General features: G+C 33.4%; 2 protein-coding genes across 2 annotated transcripts in view; both read right to left on the reverse strand.

Annotated features, from left to right (window-relative positions):
• Positions 1 to 398: 398 nt before the first annotated feature.
• Positions 399 to 16,769, reverse strand: LOC145305410 (uncharacterized). Its single transcript, XM_080147028.1, has 4 exons — positions 16,696 to 16,769; positions 10,189 to 10,421; positions 8,085 to 8,156; positions 399 to 1,695 (listed from the first exon to the last, which is right to left on the reverse strand). The coding sequence occupies exon 4, from the start codon at positions 1,620 to 1,622 to the stop codon at positions 399 to 401; it is 1,224 nt and encodes a 407-aa protein (XP_080003154.1). The 5' UTR covers positions 1,623 to 1,695; positions 8,085 to 8,156; positions 10,189 to 10,421; positions 16,696 to 16,769.
• A 583-nt stretch (positions 16,770 to 17,352) lies between these two features.
• LOC145305411 (uncharacterized) overlaps positions 17,353 to 21,381 on the reverse strand; it is a 31,913-nt gene continuing 27,884 nt past the window's right edge. The window contains exons 7-9 of the mRNA XM_080147029.1: positions 18,954 to 19,069; positions 17,887 to 18,453; positions 17,353 to 17,517 (exon numbers count right to left, since the gene is read on the reverse strand). Of these exons, the coding sequence (XP_080003155.1) occupies positions 17,353 to 17,517; positions 17,887 to 18,453; positions 18,954 to 19,069 (848 nt within the window). The remainder of the gene's footprint in view (positions 17,518 to 17,886; positions 18,454 to 18,953; positions 19,070 to 21,381) is intronic.

Raw genomic sequence — 21,381 nt, forward strand, 5'->3', positions numbered from 1 at the left:
GTAGGTATATCTATCCTTCTAATAGAGTGGCCTTTTTATTTAAGATGGGACTACTTTTTTATATTAATTTTAATTTTTTTCTCTCTTTCTTTTTCATTCTCTCTCTCTCTCTATCTATCTATTTCTCTCTCTTTATCTTTCTATCTCTTTCTTATCTTTTATTTTTATTTCTCTCTTTAAGCTTTCATCCTTTCACTCTAAACCATTTCTATATCTCTTTCTCTTTCTCTCTCTCTCTCTCTCTCTCTCTCTCTCTCTCTCTCTCTCTCTCTCTCTCTCTCTCTCTCTCTCTCTCTCTCTCTCTCTCTTCTCTCTCTCTCTTTCTTAATCTCTCAATCTCTCTTTTATCTATTTAGTTTTACCCCATTCTACTTTTATATCTCTATCTATCTATCTATCTATCTAAACAATAAAATCTTAGAACTTAGTCTTAAAATAATTACAAAAATCAACTTTGCCTTGTTATAATTAGTGGCTGTATCATTATCAAGACTTTCGACAGATGTTGTTAAAACTTTTTCAATATCAGCTGGCCTTTCAGACTGATTTTCATTGTCTGTTGCAAAAGTATTGTCTGTCTGTTTGTCTGTTGCACTTATTTTCTTGGTAGATTTTTTGTTGACACTTGTTTTCTTAGCTGCGCTAATGTTTGTATTATCTTCCTTGTTTATTTCTTTATTGGGCTTCGCTTCTTTGATATCATGATCGTTCTTGTTTGCATGATTATCATTGCTTGCTACGTCATAATTTTCAAAGTCATTGCTGCAATTTTTGCTAATTAGAGCCTTTGCTTCATCATTTGAATTGTCGGTTGATGGATGTTCATCGGATTTTGTTTCATTTGCATTAACATAATTATCAACATGTTCCATAACAATGCTTTCTATTTCAATGGAGCTTTGATTTGAAGATTTTCTGCTTGACTTGATTCCCGCGTTTTCATCAATATTGACATGCATGTTGTCATCAAGAGTTTCTCCAGTGTCTTGCTGTGAAGAGATGTCACTTTCCTCACGGTGAGCCATCTTTTCTGGGTTCTCATTTGACATGTTGATGTCTTCATTATTATTTTCAGTATTTGAAACTTCTTCTATATTCGCTTTAATACGGTCTAATTTAGCTTTAAGATCGTTATCAGATATGGTTTTTGTAACTGCGGCCTTTTTAAGGCCGGCAACTTTAGGGTTGGCGTTAGCGGTTGAATCTTTAGAAGATTTTCTTTGTTCGTTGGCGGATTTTTCAATTTTATCCTGCGGATTTTTGTCGGCAACTACTGCATTTTTAGATCCACGTTTTTCTAGGCGATGTCTGCCAACGGCTGGCTGTCTACCAGCGGCAGCGGCGTTTACAGATTTACCGGAAACATGCTTGAAGTTGTCATCGCCGACAGCGTCTATTCGGTTAGGACCGCTCATTGTCTTGCCTAGCCGAAATGGGCTGCGTCTTTGGGACGGCCGTTTGCTGTTCTGCAGCTGCTGCCTATTGATATCATCAGTTTGAACTTGGTTCGCATCCTCAATAGCAATATTTTCAGCAGCTTCTTCAACATCAAAGTTAGCAACGGTTGTTTTAACCTCCTCATTAGTATTAATTTTAGGGTTACTATCTTCGCCAACTAGCATTTTGTTACTGTTTATCTTGATAATTGGCTTGGGTTTGCTTCTATTAGCTGGTACAGTTATAGATACAACGTTCTCCTAGTTTTCAAAAACCCTCTTTAAAAGATATCTACTTTATCAATTTTAATGCTAGATATTTTTTATTTATTTACGATGCTCTCTTATGAAGCATTTGAGTTACTTTTTCCAAAGTTTGAAATGAGTAGGTAGATTCTTTTAATAAACAATAAACATAGTAAGAAATTGTATGAATCTTAAATTTTTAAATGTTACTTTTTTTATTTTCCATTAACATTTCCCTACACCCCTAGCTATGGAAAATTTTATGATCTAAAAGATCTTTCATATGCATTTCCTATCAGGGTTTGAGGGAAGGGTCTTTTGGAAATTTTTCCACTTGAAAACTTTTTTGATACCCTCCACGAAAATAGTTATGAACCTACCCTGAACCTACAAGCTTTACTGTAAACGAGAACCATATCGGTTCAGTGGTTACCGAGATCCTTTGCTACAGACAAACACACATCTTTTTACTGTTACATAAGTATTATTTCATTGTTCTTTTTTAAATTGCAGGGAAGATAAATTTATATCCCATTAACATAGCCTTGTGTTTAATAATTCAAGGGAGAGAGAGTCCCCAAAGTTTTATAATAACGTTTTCTTATTCGTATGCTTAATTTATGGGGACTTTGGTTCATTGAGTTGAGTGTCGAAACATGTTAACCCCTAACCGTAATCAACAGAATGAGTAATTTGTGAATCATCAATTTATCAGACATTGTCTTATCCCTTTATATCCCTGAACATTTCCTATTGTTATTTGGCAGACTAAAATATTTACACACCCAATCTTAATATCAATATGTCTAGAAGAATCAGTCTGGCTTTCTGTCTTTCTTTCTATCTATCTATATGTCTGTCTGTCTATCTATCTATCTGTCTGTCTGTCTATCTGTATGTAAAACATTTTCATACCCAATCTTAATATCAACAAGTCTACAAGAATCAGTCCGGCTTTCTGTCTGTCTGTCTGTCAATCTATCTAGCTATCTATCTATCTATTTATCTATTTATCTATCTATCTATCTATCTATCTATCTATCTATCTATCTATCTATCTATCTATCTATCTATCTATCTATCTATCTATCTATCTATCTATCTATCTATCTATCTATCTATCTATCTATCTATCTATCTATCTATCTATCTATCTATCTATCTATCTATCTATCTATCTATCTATCTATCTATCTATCTATCTATCTATCTATCTATCTATCTATCTATCTATCTATCTATCTATCTATCTATCTATCTATCTATCTATCTATCTATCTATATATATATATATATATATATATATCTATCTATGTTGGCAGAGCATAACATATAAACGCCCTAGTTTTTATTATTTTTTCTTCTCTCAATAGAAAATCATTTTTTACACAGCAGTGTTTCTTCATTTATACCAATATTGTATCTATATTTATTTAGGACTTTTAGGACTGAGAAAAAAGGTTATAAATATATAAATGACTCCTACTGCAAGGTTTATTCCCCAACAGAGTTTAGAAGCTTTCTTGATAGATGAATAACATTAGTATAAATACCCACAATATGACATAATAGATATTTGAGGAAATGTTATATTTTTCGCTAAAAACAGTTCACAGTGCGTATGAAGGTGCTTTGACTTTTGTGTCAGAACCTAAATTGGGACATAGTGCATTTCTTTACCCTAGGTTAGGTAACTTCATTTCACTTTTTAACAAAATCTAAAATGCAGCCGTTTTTGGAAAAAATTAGATTTGAAAATTTCAAGTTCAATTTTCATCCACTAGGAGTTACCGCATAATCATGACAAGAAAAGCAAATATTAATTATCTAAAATTTTGAACAACTTTGCTTTTATAAAGTCTGTCATAAAAACTCTCTATATATGATTTATTTAAGGCTGAATTTTCGTGACCTTAGCAAAGCAACTGATAAAAATGGCCATGAATCAACTCACTTCAGGAGTGGTTTTATGAAGAACTTTATAAAAGCAAACTTGTTCAAAATTTTAAATAAATAATCTTTGCTTTTCTTGTCATGGTTATTTGGTAACTCCTAGTGGATAAAAATTGAACTTGAAATTTTCAAGTCTAATTTTCTCAAAAATGGCTGCATTTTAAATTTCATTGAAAAGTGAAATGAAGTTACCTAACCTAGGGTAATGAAATACACTATGCCCCAATTTAGGTTCTGACACAAAAGTCAAAGCACCTTCAAACGCACTGTGAGTTGGTTGTCTGTTTGTATAAACACTGTGTCTATTTTGTTAGTCAAGGGTAATGTTGAAAGAGTAAAAATCATTGGTTTTCAAGCTACTCCCATATTCACTAAAAATTAGAATAAGTGTACAGTTTTGATTCTGTATTAAACTTTTTCTAGGCAGGTTCTAGACTGTTTTTTATTAAATGCTTACACCTTAAAAGGCATAGAAAAAAGATGCTCATGGCTGATCAAATTGTGATTTTTTTTAAAGTAAGTATAAAAGCATCAATTTTTAGTAACTCTTCTAAGGATTCTAAGAACTTTGGGGACTTTTATTAAAGCAGTGTTCAAACTTTTCCACCACGAATTTTAACAGTATTTGTAGTTTTGCTTAATATGACTAAGACTGTAAATCAATTTATCGTCCATTGTCTTATCCCTTAGAACCTTGGTAAAAGATAAGACGTTTGACTTATGTCATAAATTTGAACCTTAGGTGTCAACAGCGATACAGAGATAGGTAAACAAAAGATTAATTAATCCTGTAAAAAAAATCTTTACTACTTTGGATACTTGTGTAATTTACAAGTCAATGTGCCCTTCTTCATTCATATTGTAAAATTTAGAATATTTATTATCGCCCATTGTACAATCCCTGTTTCCCAGAGGTCAAAAGGATTATTTCCATGGTTCTAAAGGGATAAGACAATGGCTGATAAATTAATGTACATCCACAATGATGATACACAAAATTACCACTTCTGTACATTACACTTAGTGATTGAAACGTTTGAACACTCAACTTTATGATCCAACCCCCAAAGTTGTTGAGCCAACAAATAAGAAAACGTTACTAAAAAACTTTGGGTACCAGCCCAATGTCCCCTCCCTCCCTGATTATTTCTGTAAAAAAAAAGTACTATGGCAAAAACATTTTAAAATTCCTATAGAAAATCACACTTTTTACAGGGGGGGACTAAAAGATATAATACAAAAAGTACCGGGCGAGATAGGTCAATAGCTGATAAATTAAAATTCCACCAATTAATCCTTTGTATGTAAAAGGATATAAATTTGTCTATTTGTATTTCATCGCGGAACAAATATGATTCTGCTTTTTCAGTGAAGCTTATTATGATTATTTTGTGGGAGGGCGATTTAACCATAGGCGTCCAAGGGGGGGGGTAATGGGCCATTTGGCACCCCCAAACGATTTTGGGGGTGCCGTAGGCACCCCCAAAATTTTGTGAACAATACCCCCCCCAAAAAAAAATTACCCCTACCTTGGGGGTGCCGTAGGCACCCCCAACGATTTTGGGGGGGGTATTTACCCCCCCCCCAAACCATTTTGGGGGGGGTAATTACCCCCCCAAAATAAATGTTCTTTAAAAAAAATTTTTTGGGGGGGTATTTACCCCCCCCAAATTGAATGTTCTTAAAAAAAAAATTTACTGAAAATTTTTTTTTGGGGGGGGAGGGAGTAATCCCCGCCCCCCCCCCCCCCCCCTAAAAAAAGTCATAGTGTGACTCGAGCATTGAGGTGTAATATATTTTATGTTCCTCGTTTGGTCTCCCAATGGTTAATGAAAAGTATATCCTAAATGGCTTTTTATAGTTTATTTTAGGATAGGTTATATTGGTTTAGGTGATTGCCCCACATGGTTAAGCAATTGGCCCCCCGCAGGGGCTAGAAATAGGAGAGAAGCTTGTGTGAAAAAAACGAAGAAACGCCCCTTAAAGAGCGTTGCCACAAAAGGGACTATACCCCAATATAGTCCAACCAGTTAAATCAGTTCTTAACCATGATAACAAAAAAATTAATAGTTTGATCATGTTTTATTTGCTTGGGCCTTTATAAGGGCTAAAACCATCCCGGGGATCTATGATGTAATTGTAAAGCACTGAAGATTCCATAAAATAGATACCTAACTAAATTAAATATTTCATTAAATAATGAAAAAGAATTTCTACAGGCGATTTCTTTTGGGAGGATGTCAGGGTGTCTCAAAACTAGTTATAAAACTTACCAGGACCTATAAGACGCTTCACTTTAAAGTATAATCATATTAGTTCATTGGTTAGTGAGTTAATTATTGTATTTTTATGTTCTAAAGAATGAGATACTACTATATATGTGAATAGTAGTGGCGCCCTTAGCATCTAAGAACTCGTGTTTTCTAAAGGGTAAAAAGGGAGGAGAAAAATAGCCTAAAAGCACTCAAAGGATTGACCTATAATAGTGTGGAACCATCATGGGATCTATGTGAAGCTTTCCTAAAAAGGAGAACTCAAAGTAATGAAATCTGAAGCTATAGTCAAATAAACCTTACTTACTACTTTATGTTATAGGATAGTACTTATTAACTTAATAGATTAGGTAGGTGCTTTTTTTACATAATTAAATTACCCCCCCCAAAAATTTTACCCCCGGGGTAAATTAGTTTGGGGGGGGTAATTACCCCCCCCAACAGATTTGGGGGGAGTATTTACCCCCCCCAACAGACTTTAGGGGGGGTAATTACCCCCCCCAATCAAATTTTACCCCCGGGGTAAAAATTTTGGGGGGGGTAAAAAAAAATTTCGGCGCGCTTCGCGCGCCATTTTACCCCCCCCAAACACGAATTACCCCCCCCCCCTAAAATTTTTTACCCCCCCAAAAAAAAAAGCTTGGACGCCCCTGGATTTAACCCTCAAAAAATTCTCTTCACTTTAATATTTAAACCAAAAATGGAAAGTTTGGGATTGAATTACCCCTCCCCACTTATCTCAAGTGTCCCTAAAGCCTCTAGGGGCATACCCTCTAGTAATATGAAGATGAAGGAAGTCTAAATATTGAAAACGAGATTCAAAATGCTAAAAAAAATAAGGGTTTTCCAATTACATTGATAAAATCTTATAATCTTATGCAGTTCTTCTCGCAAATAAGCCCCAAAATACAGAAGTCTTAAGGAATAAGACAATGGACGATAAATAGGAGTACTTTCCCATTCATGAAAAACTAAACTAACCCTTCTGTAGATTAATTAATTAAAAAGTTTGGTTTAAGCCAACCAATCAAAATTCAATAAAAGTATCAAATTTTTTAAAAGCAAACCAACTCTCTCTCTCTCTCTCTTTCTTTCTCTCTTTTTATCTTTTTTTTGCTTTTTCTTCTTCTTTCTACTTCTCTCTTCCCCTTTTAACCTACTTATCATTATCTCTTTTTTAAAAGCGAAGCTTTTCTATAATTAGGGTCGGTCCGTCCGTACGTCCGTCCGTAACGGATAGCTTTTTTCGTTAATTTAGACATGCTAGAATTGTCGTTTTGATTTCAAATTTTGTATGGTGATTTCTGTTGTAGTTAGGTACAATTTAGAAAGCGTAGCAACTCTGTAATCGTTACCAGAATGTCCGTACGTCTATTTTCAACATGTTGATTTTTTCACTTTTTTAACAACAAATTTTTATATGATCTAATTATCCGATTGATCTGATTTTTGGTATACTGATTCCTGGGACAACAAAGTACAATATTTTAAGCGAAGCAACTCTATAATCAAGTCCTAAAAATGTAAGTATGCCCTTGATCATTATCCTGCATCAAGCAAGTTTTCAACAAATTTACTTACAATTGATATAGACTCATATTCATTTATATTCTGATTATTTTGTTCTGACACTATACATGTGTTAATGTCCGTTTGTCCTATCGTTTCAGTGCTTCGCTTTTATGGATTTTGTCATCCTTGTTTAATGCATAAATTTACCATTGAAATGCTATTATTCTTTGAATTACTTGTTTGTTGTTACGAAGCTACTCCATAATTCACTAGATTTTAAGATGAAAGATTTTTAGACTTTTTTTTCTTATCTATCAACCTATCTTAAAGGCTAACTTTCATAATATTTTATTATTCTATTTTTTTTATATATCTATCTATTCATTCATCTATCTATTGATCTATTTTCTAAACATATAATTATAATCATATAAAATAGTATGTTTTTTTTTGTCAGAAGCTTTTTAGATCTCAATAACCTAAGAGCCGATTGGATTCTCTATTTTAGTTAATGGTTCACGTGATGGTTTTAGACTATTCAATTTTAAGATTTAAGACTAGAGACGTGTTTAGTCTTTTTTCTATCCCATCTCTATCCCTTCGAATACAGAGCCCCTAGAGGCTAAGAACATAGATGTAGGTTTATTTTTAAAGAGGGTTTTTTTCCTTGGAGTTAGATTTGCTGGTAGCTCTGGAAACAGGACGATGCAGGCTTGCTGATCGGTCAGATTCAAACCTAGATAAATAGATAGATATGAGAAACTAGGGAGTTTTAGGTTAGACAGACAGACAATTATACATACATACAGATAGACAAATAGATAAATAGATAGATAGACATACAGAAATAAATACTACTTAATGATTAAGATTGGTAAATAAATAATACATATAAGATGCATATGCAACATATAAGATGCAACAGACAGACAGATAGATAGTCAGATAGAAAGACAGATAGTTAGCCAGACAGAAAGATAGACAGATAAACAGATGGATAGATTATTAGATAGACAGATTGAAAAATATATAGATAGACAAACAGATAAAAAAAATAGATAGATAAGTAAATAAAATCCTCAATAGTTAACTGATTATAAAGTATTAGAGAAGGTTTAGTCTTTGAAATCCCCATTATTGCATTTCAACATTTATATAATGTAGTAAAAATTTAGTTGAAAAACAGCAAAAAATGAAAATAAGTGCAAAGCTACTCTATAAGTTAGTTATGATGTACAGGGTGAATTGTGGAAAGGATGCTAATTTGTCAGAAAAATCATCTCAAAAATTTCTATTGTCTATCTCTATCAGCAGTCGAGTAAATAAAATTTTTCTCACTTGCATTTGGAATTGTCACAACAAAAATATTAAAGTATATCAACCGGGCGGACAGACGGTTATTATAAACTATAGAGTAGCTTCGATACTAAAAGGATGTTTTTTAACTGCACCATTTGAACATTTTTTATTGTATTCCATCTTTAAAACAATATTTGCATTAATAAAAAAGGCATAAATTCGTGGATCAGGCGCTTTTGTGCAAAAAAATCCCTCATGCAAAGATAAAATTATAATTAAATACTTTTAGGAATCCTTATGAATAAAAAACAGGATGTTTTTTTTATGTACGTAGTGAAAAATCTTGCTAACCGCTTAACCGATATGGTTATCCTTCACAATAAAGCTTCCTAAATGTTCTGGGAAGGTTTAAACTTTCAAGAAACCCTCCCAGGAAAAAACGCAAAATTAACCTCCCCCCATGACAATTAGGAAAAAACTTCTTTAGAGACCATTATTATAGAGGTCCTTAGGGCCATACAAAAAGCGAAAAGGTGCATTTTTAAAAATTAATTGGTGAAAAAAGATAAAAAAAAACTATATGTCTTTTTTAAGTCTCAAAATAGTTTAGTTACAGAAAAGGTATAGGATCCATAAGACCCCCCAAACAGCAAATATTGTTTGAAATTGCATTATAAAAGGTTTCATTCAATACATTATAGGCGGGTGCATATACATTTCCGCGTAAAATAAATACAATTTATTAAAACCAACGAAACTGGAGTTGTTAAGGAAAAATTAAATAGAATTTCATAATGGCTTGGTATCAAATTAAATTTTTTTTGGAAAAAATGATAAAAATTTATGATGATGAATTTTGCGTCGGTAATATAAATATGTAAATATTTATGCTGAAATGATTGAACACCTATATGGATCAACTGAAAATTGTTTACCCATATGTTCCCTAATTTCCGAAGTTGTACGACAGATAACCCATCTATTGCAAAGGCTATTTTTAGCTTCTCCGGTCAAATGGAGAGGCTTTTTACATTTACAAAACGATTTACATTATACATTCAAAATTTAAATTAAAGCTTTTTTAGCTAGTAGTAAATATTGAGATATGAATAGGGTGATACGTACAAAATCGGAAACTAAGATTCAGCTGACCAAGAATTTATAGTATGATAAAAGAATAGATGTAGAATACATGGATATTGTGACAGGGGAATTTTTGTCGTCCATTTACTAATTTGGGTTGCTTATATAATCCTCAGATATTGGTCAACACGTTTATCCTAGGTCAGGGGAGGGGATGGGGTAAAGTAAAGAGGAATGGATGGGAGGTATCCTTATATTAGCAAGCTGCGAAAAACATTTATCAGGGTATGTGAGATCTCTTACAATATCCACATATTCTATATCCATTATTATGGAGAGATATACAAAGAGTAGCTACGCTACTCACAGAGTTTCTAAAATGATACCTTGAGACCGCAGAACCAAAGGCAAAGCCGCGCGGCGGGCCGCCTGCAGTTTTTCCGCCGCCAACACTACCGCTTCTGCTGCTGCTGGCGGTCCTCGAGGATGAACCGCTGGTCCCGCCGGGCGTCACGGGGATTGGCGCCGTGTGGGCCCCCGACGACTTGGCCCGTCTAACCTCAATTTTCTTGATGGTGCGTTGTAGCGGGGCTGTAGAGGAGCTACGCACTACTCGATTCTAAAACAGATGTTAGATCAATTTATAGAATGTGAGAGAGAGAGATAAAGTGTGTGAGAGAGAGAGGGAGAGGGAGAGAGAGAGAGAGAGAGAGAGAGAGAGAGAGAGAGAGAGAGAGAGAGAGAGAGAGAGAGAGAGAGAGATAGAGAGATAGGGAGAAAGAGAGATAAAAAAAAATTAAAAATTGAAGAAAGAGAAAATGGTAGATATATAGAAAGAGAATGAAAGAATAAGAGATAGTTAACCTAAAAAATAAGATTTACTGGACATACAATTATAACCTAATTATAGAGCGACTACGCTTTAGAAACAACATTTTTATAGAATGCCTAAATTGCAGCCTTTAACATGTATGCTAAAATATTCGGATATTCTTTAATACAGAGAAGCTTCGCTCATCTCATAACATTTTACCTTGTTGTAATCGCTTAAGAAATGTTTTAAATGCACGTACGGACATTCTGGTAACGTTTATAGAATTACTACGCTTCCTAAATCTTACATAACTGGAATCATCATGCAAAGTTTAAAATATATGGGAAAAATATAACATGTCTAAATTAACGGAAAAAAGCTAACCATTACGGACGTACGGATGGAATGACCCTAATTATTGAAAAGCTATGCTATAAAAAATATTCAGAACGCCCTTGTAGAAATTGCACCCTTTAACATATATGCTAAAAGTTCACTCCTAATATGGAATTCCATTTTTACAGAGTTAAGGATAGGGCAGCAAAAGCATAAAAACATCCAAAGATTTTTTTTAAAATAAACAACCTAAAACCATCCCAGGACCTTTATAAAGATTCCCTAAAATGCAGAACTGAATAGGATCAGTAGATACCGAAATCTTAAGCTACAAACAAAAAACCTTACAAGTTATGTAATAGGATCTCGATAGCTGTAATCGTTATCAATACAGCAATAACATGCTAACATTTTTTATGAGAAAAAAGCTTAGTAAATTTAGTTTTGGCAGGTATTGTAAATAAAACACTATAAAAGGCAATTGCGTTACCTAGCTTAATTAACCTAACCTAAGTCAATCAACATCTCCCCTAAATTTATATAGAGAAGGGGGGAGGGGGATTCTGTGCCCGACAAATCATTCTGAGGGAAAAGTTTTTTCTTCTTCTACAATTACCATAACCCTGTACTCATTTTTTAAACTCTTTAAAAATTCAGAGAACAAGAATTGCAACATCCATTAATATAAAAAGAGTAATTTAAATAAGATCTCGCTAACCACTGAACCGATTGTGTTATCCAATTTAGAATAATTTATATTTATCCCAGGATGGTTTTAGGCTTTTTTTATTCAGAAATATCAATCTTCTTCCCTTCCCTATCCTTTTAGAATATAGGGCCCCTAAGTGCTAGGGGCACAGCCGCTAGTGTCATAATAAGTTAAAATTTGTTTAGCTTTAATATTTGCAAATTGTATTTGCAAATGCTCATAATTTAATCAGCTTGAAGAAGGTTATGACTGGAATTATAAATTTATTTCCAGTATGACTTCAAAACCAAGTAATATCCGGTGGAAAAGAACCGGTTCCACAGCCACACTGAAAAACCATGTATCGTATCGTATTATATCCAGTTTTCTTCGGTATCGCGAAGCAAACAAAAGTGGTTTTAATCTTATGCTTGTACATTTTTATAACCACGGAAAGCTGTTTATAATATAACGATGCGCTAAATAACAAACATAAATTTTGACTGACAAACAAACAACAGAGAAGTTTTGCTTCTTTGGTGAAATATGAGTTTATGCAGGGTTCTTCACGGATAAGACATTGAACGATAAATTGATGTACACCCCAAATTGTGGTAAACAAATTTACCCTTTCTATACAATTGTTGGTGAAAGTGTTATAATAATAGCTTTGATAGAAGTACCCGAAGTTCTAAGTCATCAAATGAGAGAGAGTGATTATTATGGGTACCAATATAATTTACAATGCAATGTTCCCTTCATCCCTGTAAAAATGTGTTTATGTTAGTTTAACCCAAGGATATAAAGGGATAAACCAATGGCCGACAAGTTTATATACATCCCCAATGATGATAAACAAATTAACTCTTTTCATACAATTGTTAATCACACTGAAGGTTTTGACTAACTAGCCAAGTCTTAATAGAAGTACCCAATGTTCTAAGCCAGTAAACAAAACGTTGGGTACCATTATAATTTACAATCCAATGTTCCCTTCATCCCTGTTAAAATGTGTTTATGGTAGTTTAACCCATGTTTTCACATTTAAAATTTCATACTTTTCTCCTTAGCCTTATTTGGAGTACCCACACAGAGATGCAGGCATAGGACAATTGTCAATAAAAAATAAACAAAATTCAGAGATAAAGGGGTCATTTGGCTGTTTATTACACTAGTCTCCAAAGTTTTAAAATAACATTTTTTTTTATTTGTTGGCTCAACAACGTAGTAGCCTTTTGCTTGGTTAGTTCATAAAGTTGAGTGTCCAAACGTTTCAATCATTAATTAAAGTTTGTGTATTATCATTGCAGATGTACATCAATTCATTGGCTATTGTCTGACAAAGACCAAAGTGTCTTACAAATCAGCAATGTGACGTCATAAAAATAGGGAGATGAGAGGAGAAGTGGGAAGCAAACCTCAAAATTGAGATGAATAATCCCTCATTTTGATGACGTCACATAGCTGATTTTAAAACACTTTGGTCTTTGTCTATAGTCCTATCCCTTTTGATTCCTAAACAAAATAAATCCTTTGCTGGAGGAAAGTTTAGAGAATGTAAAACATTTAAGTTGCAACCAACCTATCTCACAAACAATTTTATGCTAGCTAACTAATGGTAGAACGGATTAATAAAATCTGAGGGTGAATTTATTTTTTATTCTCCCATCTCTCTCCCATATCTATCTTTCTTTTTTCTCCTATCTTTTTCACTCTTTTTTAATCTCTCTATCTCTCTTTCATTCCCTTTCTCTTTCTTTCTTTCTTTCTTTCTTTCTCCCTATCTATCTATTCTATATAACAAGAAAAACGAAATATGGAACTTGTAGCACTATTGGTTGAAAAGTTAGGAACTAAGAGATCTTAATCTGATAAAAGTACATAATATTTAGAAACCATTAAGAAATATGAAATTTCATTTTAGGTTGGACGGATTAATGACCATCTAGGGTAATAAAACTATTGATAGTAATATTATTCTTTCTTGGTGCATCAAATTTTAAATATGGCCGAAGTTTCCCGAATGACGTCATATTATTCACAATATCTCATTCGTTGGCTTAAAACTTTGTGTAGTATCAAATTTTAATCTGGTTGTTTCAACCTTCAGGGTTAAACTATTCAAGCATCAATTTACATCTACAAAGGGGGTTATATTAATTCATAATCTTTTATGAGAATATCCCTTAAGATCCCTGAATTGATTAAAAGAAATAGCACAGCAATAGGAAACTTGAAAAGGAGTGCCATAGCATAGAAAACAATGTTCTATTGGCATTCTATTCGCACAATCGGTTCTCAGACATACGAAAAAATCATTTATAGGATCGTATCACAGACAATTTTCCACGAACAATAAAATAAAAATCATAAGATTGATATCAATTTTGTTAGCCAGGGCCTTTTCCCCTCGGGTCTAACAAAACTGGTTTAAATCTTATAAATTTTCTATTTAATATTCTCGGAAAGCTGTCTATAATATGATGCGATAAGTAATATTATAAGTTTTGCTGTTTTTAGAGCACTCCCATTTTTGGCAGGGTAAAACATTTATCGTCTGTTAATTTGATTTTTTAGCAACAGGGAATAGGCAATCGAAGAAAAAAATATTGTGTTCAAAAAAAGTTTTTGTGACACAAAACTAATGATTATTAGGACTAATGTGATATTTTAAAGTAACTTTTGTCTAAACTAACCAAAAAATTGAATAAAAGTTTTTCTCGTATTCATTCGAATCCGGTGGATAGGAACCGGTTCTCATCCATACGAAAAAACTATGTCTAGCATCGTATTATATCCAGCTTTCTACGAATATAAAAATATAAAATCATAAGATTAAAAACAATTTTTTTAGCCAGTGCCTTCGGCACCTCGGAGCTAAAAAACAATAGTTTTAATCACATAATTGTACATTCTATATCCGCGGAAAGCCGTTTATAATACGATACGAGAAATAACTAATAGTTTATTCTTGCATAATTAAAAGTAATAGGATGTCTTTGAGTCTGTCTGTCTGTTAGTACCGAATGATCTCATTAATCGATACTATTCTCCTTTACACTGTAGCTTCTCATAGGTCCTAGGAAGTTTTATAATTTGGGGGGGGGGGGGAAGGGTACCACCAACATTCCAAGAAAAATCGCCCCATGAAAAAAATTCCCCCTTTTAAAAAATTTTTACTTTTTAGATTTGAAAATTTTAAAGTAATAAGAAAAAAGAAATATATAAACATACTTATCCTAATATGTAATATTATTATTAAAAAACTGGAGGGAGTATTCTGACGTTTGAACTAAACTTGTTTAAAGAATATATTTCTATCTCTCTGATAGATGTCTGGCGATTTTTATTGGTCGATTTGAATTTTATTGCCATCTTAGTAACTATTTTTGTTTATTTCTTATGGAATAAATTTTAATAAAGAAGGTGTCCTAACTTTTGTGATTTTAAAAAATAGCTAGTCAGTGCTTTTAGTAAGTAGTAGATGTGAAATGATCCATATAATTTATATATGCAATCGTTTTTTTGTAGACCTCTTATTTTTTGAAGCAATTTAAGTTTTTTTTAATTAAGTTGGTTTTAAGGTACTAAAACGCAACAAAAAAAAGAAATTGCCATTTTGAACAAAAAAAGTAAGATCTTGAATGTGACACCTTACTTTTTGAAATCTGTTGAGCAATTATTGGAAAAATCTATTTTGCTGAAGCCCGGTGAATCAAAACTTTGAATTTTGGGTGCTCGTCAAGAATGGGTTAAATATAAATCACAAAAGTTAGGACACGTTCTTTGCAGTTACAAATAATAGCCTAAAACTTTGATTAAGAAGCTTCCCTTATATAAATAACAAATTTAGCCAAAAAATTTCAGTAATATTTAGTAACAAACCAAAATTGAAGGTTAGGGAAAAATGGACGGACCCTATGTATAGTAAAGATTCGTTTTCAATAGACCAATTTAAATACTGTATGTACTTTAAAAGTACTTGATTAGTACAGTCAAATGGCAAATCAAACTAAATAATTTCTTGAATATCCGGAAATTTTGCATTAAGACCAGATAATTTCCAGTATGGCTTCGAAACCGATTAATGTCCGCTGGACTAGAACCTGTTCTCAGCCTAACTGTAAAATTATGTATTACAGACGATTTTCTACGAATATTAAAATTCAAAATTCGAAGAATTTTTTACATATAAAGCAAAAAAGGGCAGTCGAGTCGCCTTTTTTTCCCACAAATCAGCAGCTTAGTCATTCGCTGCCGAGCCTCCCCCGACCTGACTAACACTCTGATTTTATCTCTGTTTATTTAGAGGTTTAAAACAAACTTAAAAGAGATTTTATACTTTTTTAATTAAGCCTTTAAAATTGTTTACTATTGATATGCAATATGCATTTGAACAAGGATGACAACATCCATAAGTAGCTAAGCACAATAAAAAAGGAACGGAATAATGAACAAAGTGAATTATAAAGCAGATATTCAGTGGCCTAAAAAAGCCGGGAAACAAAGAAAAAGAGAAGAATAAGATTAAGGAACTTTTACAGACTGGTGGACAAAGTAAGTTGTATACATGATGTTCTTTAGGTAAATTACCAAAAAACATTTTATCTTTAATATCAGCTGAGAAATTCACGTTTCCCCCATTCCGTTACACACATTTTGAATCTAAGAGTAGCTTTGCTACTAAAAATTTTAACAAAAAATGTTTAAATCATACATACATACTCAAAAAGTCTTCAAGTGTATTGTAATGAGAATTACTTAATTGCGACAACCCTCTCTAAGACAGACCCATGCGGGACTCCTAAACTCTTATTTATCGCATTGTATTATAGACGGATTTCCGCGGATATTAATACTAAAAATTGTAAGATTAAAACCAGTTTTGTTAGCCCCGAGGAATCGAAGGCCAGGTCTAACAATACTGGCATTAATTTTATGATTCTTATTTTAATATTTATGGATTACGATGCTATACATGATTTTTAGTGTAGCTGAGGACCGGTTCAAATCCAGCGGATATTAATTGGTTTTGAAGCCATACTGGAAACTTACCTTTCCATGCTCTACAGTGATGGTTGTAGACGCTAAGTGGGGGCTAGATGAGGATACGCTTTCTGTAGCTGATCCTTTTTTAATTGAATAGAGAAATTAAAATAGTTTGATACAAGTTTAATTTCTTAAGGGATAAGACAATGGGCGATTAAATATCTAGAATTATGATTAACAAAATAACCCCTTATTGGTTTAAAAGTTTGAACACTTCTAGTTTCAAACTAACCAATCAAATCCATAAAAGTTAGGCAATAAGTTAGTGTGGTTATAGATTTTGAGTGCCAGTGTAATTTACAGTTCCATGTCCTCTCCCTCCCTGTATATTTAGCTCTAGTGGCTTTTCCCCAAGAGGGGGTGGATTTAAACCCCACAATCAACAAGCTCAGCTGTTATAGAGATCTTAATGAACTAACTAAAGTGTAAACGAAAGTACAGAAGACAGAACTAAATAAAAGTATAACTAAAATCAAACTTATTGATATTAATAGATTTATCATTTATCATATAACGACCCTTCCACCCAATTGCTTTACCCCATCCCCCCCCTGACTGGATGAACGAACTGACCAATAAATGAAAGGGAAATAGCAGCTTAAGTTTTCGACAATTTTTCCCCTGTCATTATATCCACATATATTTTTCATCCATTTTTAATTTCTATATTCCTGAGGATGTAACAGAGTCTGTTGAGGACCTCCCAGTAATTCTTCTCGAGGCGGGGGACTCTATCCTCCCCCCGTCCTTGACAGCAACCCTTCTGGGGCCCGGGGCGGGGGATTCTATGCGACCTCCTCCAGTTTGTCTGCTCTTAGTTTCAACCTTCTAAAATAATGGAACAATTAGTTGGAAAAAAATTTTGTCCGTCCGTCTGTCAGTCTGTAACGCTATGTGTAAAAAAACTTTAATTTGCTACTATTTAAGATAGACCACTGGGTGTTTTGAGGACATGCCTATTCGTTATTTCCCATTCTTTGTCAAATCTCTCTCTCTCTCTCTCTCTCTCTCTCTCTCTCTCTCTCTCTCTCTCTCTCTCTCTCTCTCTCACTCACTGTTCTTATGACCACGAACCACATAATATGCTCTATAACTCACTTTGTCCGTTAGTCCATCCATGATTTTTTTGTGCTTCACTACTTGAGGATGGTGTCTTCATTGATTAAATTCAAATATTTAATTAGAAAGTTTTCTCACCTTAGCAGATATATCTCTTGGTTTGCTTGGAATCTTTTTAGCCTCCTGTTGAACAATCTGCTGTTTTTCCTCAATTTCTGAGTTATCATCATTATCGTTATCATAATTATTGTCAGCATCATGATCATCAAAATCTCCCATCATTCTTCTCCGCATCTGGGCATGATCATCATGGCCGCCAATCATATCAACAATGCTCATTTTCTTACGGCCTCTGTGATTGGTTGATTCCTCTTCGTCGCTCATGACGTCATCATCTATCTTCTTTCTAATTGGCGTAGTTTGAATTGCATCATCAATGGTCTTCTTTTGGATTGGTGCATTTTCATTGACATCATCAACAATCTTCTTTCTGGTTGGCGCATTTTTGTTGCTGACTGCAATTGGTGGATTTTTTAGGTCCTCCATGGTTTTAGAGGCTGGTCCTTTGTATGACACAGGTGCAAGGGTCTTCTTGAGAGGCCTTGGAAGGCTGGAAGTTGACTTGGAGCCGGTATAAATATTCTTCTTGGTTCCTGTTGTTCTTACTACAGAGGGATCTAGAGACTTGGTCTTTGCAACTTGAGCCTAAATATGTAAATATGATTAAAAACAAGACTGAAAACGGTCATAAATGCGTAGAATTATATATGAAATGTCATAATCTAGGGGCTGTATAATAGCTTATCTTTCAACTTTCTGTTAGAATGAGGGAATGAATCAGTTAGTCAGTCAGTTAGGGAAGCAGATTCCTACTAGAATCTCAAACTGCATTTTTTCAATAGAAATCAGCTAAATAGAAAATGATCTATCTGATTTTCTGAATAAATTACCAAGAGACTTTGATATTAACAATGATGATGGATTCATTATTACTTGAATCTTACACCACATTAATATGTACTCTATTAGAGTGAGACTTGTAGCTGGCTAAAATATAGATACCTCCATTACACCCCCTTTACCCAATCCCCTCCCCTCCAACTGGATGAATGAACTGACCAACAAATAATGTTTTACCTAATTGAGTAAATTTTTACCCAGTCATAATATCCACGCATATTTTACATCCATTACAATGATATTACCTTAGTTGAGGCTGCATAGAGCCTATTTGAAACGCTGGACGACGACCTTCTGGTTACAGCTGATGATGACCTACGCGGCAACTCTAGAGCTTCAGCCACGTGGTGCCTTCCAGGTCCTGAAATAAAAATGACATTAAACTTTAATTAGGTAGGGTTCAGAACTTCAGAAGGGGTCGGTGGGGGGGGGGGGTCGGTAAACACCACCGTTTAATTACTGTGCACGCCACTGTTTTAATTCCTTGAGTATGTTACTAAGAAAAAAAAGATAGAAAGTCGGTTTCCCTCAAATTGCATCTGGACCACATAAAAACTTTTTACAAAGAAAAAATGTATTTTTAAAGCTTTAATATATATTATCTGAAGATAAAAAACACAAAGATCGTAGGGGATTAGACAATGGACGAAAAATTGTTAAACATCCTTAATACATCTATGGTAAAAAAAATAATTAGATTAAGATTATTGGTTGACAATTTTTGACACTACTTGTGCCCACAACTTTTGGAGCCAACTAATAAAATAACGAGGTTATAAATCTTTGGGTTTAAGTGAAATTTAAACCATGGAAAATATCGAAGTAGAATTTTACAGTAGCTTCGCTACTAAAAAATAATAATATGTAAGTTGGCTGTAAGAAAAAAGTAATTATAAGAAGTTATTTTATAGAATGTTTTATGGGCTACCTAAAAACAGGGGATTCTTAAGCAGTGATAGGTAACTGGAAGATTAATTTTACACGCATTGTAACCAGCCGTGCGCCCATTGCAAATTGTGTGCATAACTTGATATTACGATGGCCGAGTTGAGGCTCTTCGATCAGCCATTTGGCCGTGAAGTCTTCTAGCGGCATTTTAAAATACTTTTTGGTATTTCTGAGACACACACACACACACACAGATCCTGTTACTTTTATATAAAGATTGCCGGATTATTTCTATCTATCTTACATTTACATATCCCTATTTCCCAAAAAGCCAGAAATAAATAAAAGGTGTAATTTCAATAGTAATATGTACTCTACAAGAGGCGTGCAAAAAGAAGAGGGTGTTTTCAACCCCCCCCCCCCCCCCCCTACCAAAACTATGGAGAATTGATACACCCCTCTTGATATTGGTCTCTACCCAAGTTATACAACCCCCAATAGTGTTTTGAAAATCCATGGAGAAAAGAGGGATGTACTTTGTAAACTAAGACTATAAAATATTGAAAATAAGTCCACATCCACTGACCAATTTTAAAATAGACAGCAATATTAGTTGTTGCTCAGGGATCTAAGGGATAAGGCATTAGACGTGGTATACCCACAATTACGATAAACAAGTCTAACCCTTCTGTAGATTAAAATTACTTGGACATTGCTAATGTGGAACCAACCAATCAAAATTAAACAAAGTACCTAAAGTTGTTGAGCTGACAAAAAAATAACTTATAAAACTTTGGGTACCGGTGTAATTAACAGTTCAATGTCCCCTCATTCCCTGTTTTTTAATGCTGCATATAAAAGCCTCATTTATTTTAAACTTATTCTAGTAGCAAAGCTATTATATAACTAATTATGTCCGTCTAACTATACAAAAACGTATTTCATGCAAATTAGTAGTAAGTACTTCTTTATTTTAAAGGTTTAAACCTTTAAACAACTTTTAATGTGTACATTTATATGCTTTTGAATTCAAAACAAGAATGATATTAGTAATAAGTAGCGAAGCCTATAAATATATTAAATAAGTATATACAAAGTAAGTTGCATAAAAATAATAATGATAGCTGAAATATAGTATAATACTGAAAGATGCTTCATAATGATGGGAATGTTTACAAAAATCATAAATCTAACTTAAATAGCACATAAATCTAAACTGACAGACGTACAAAATTATATGGTGTAACTTCGATAATAAAAAAAAACATTGAATTTATTTGTGCAAAATTTGTGCTTTAAAAGTTTTAATTTGTTCTAAAGAATACAAATATCATCCGTTGATCTGTCCCTGAAAGCCTACAGTTACAGGGATCTAAAGGGATAGGACAATATAAAATCCCCAATAATGAGGAAAATTACCCCTTCTGCAGTTTACATTTGGTAGTGGAAACGATTGGATACTTATCTTAATAAACCAATTAATCAAAATTAAATTAAAGTCCCCAAAGTAAATTATCCACGTAATAATAAATCGTGCATTTAAAAACTTCGGGGACTAGTGTAATAAACAGTCCATTGTCGCCTCTCTCTATGGAACATTTGATTGTTTATAACTTTAGTCCCCAAAATTTATAACAGTTTAATTTTAAATGGTTGGTTCATTAAGTTGATTGTCTAAACGTTTCGACCACTAATTGCATCTACAGAAGAGGTAATTTTGTTTAGCATAAAAGTCCCCTTAAGTAAAATTAGCCTAAAACCATATTATAACTAGAATTAAAACTA

This window comes from Acartia tonsa, chromosome 14, assembly GCF_053477335.1.
Source record: "Acartia tonsa isolate MP-2025a chromosome 14, ASM5347733v1, whole genome shotgun sequence".
Classification (NCBI taxonomy): Eukaryota; Metazoa; Arthropoda; class Copepoda; order Calanoida; family Acartiidae; genus Acartia; species Acartia tonsa.

Bases quoted from the DNA above. Each gene is read 5' to 3' on its own strand.
- LOC145305410 (XM_080147028.1), bottom strand. From the start codon at position 1,622: ATGCTAGTTGGCGAAGATAGTAACCCTAAAATTAATACTAATGAGGAG.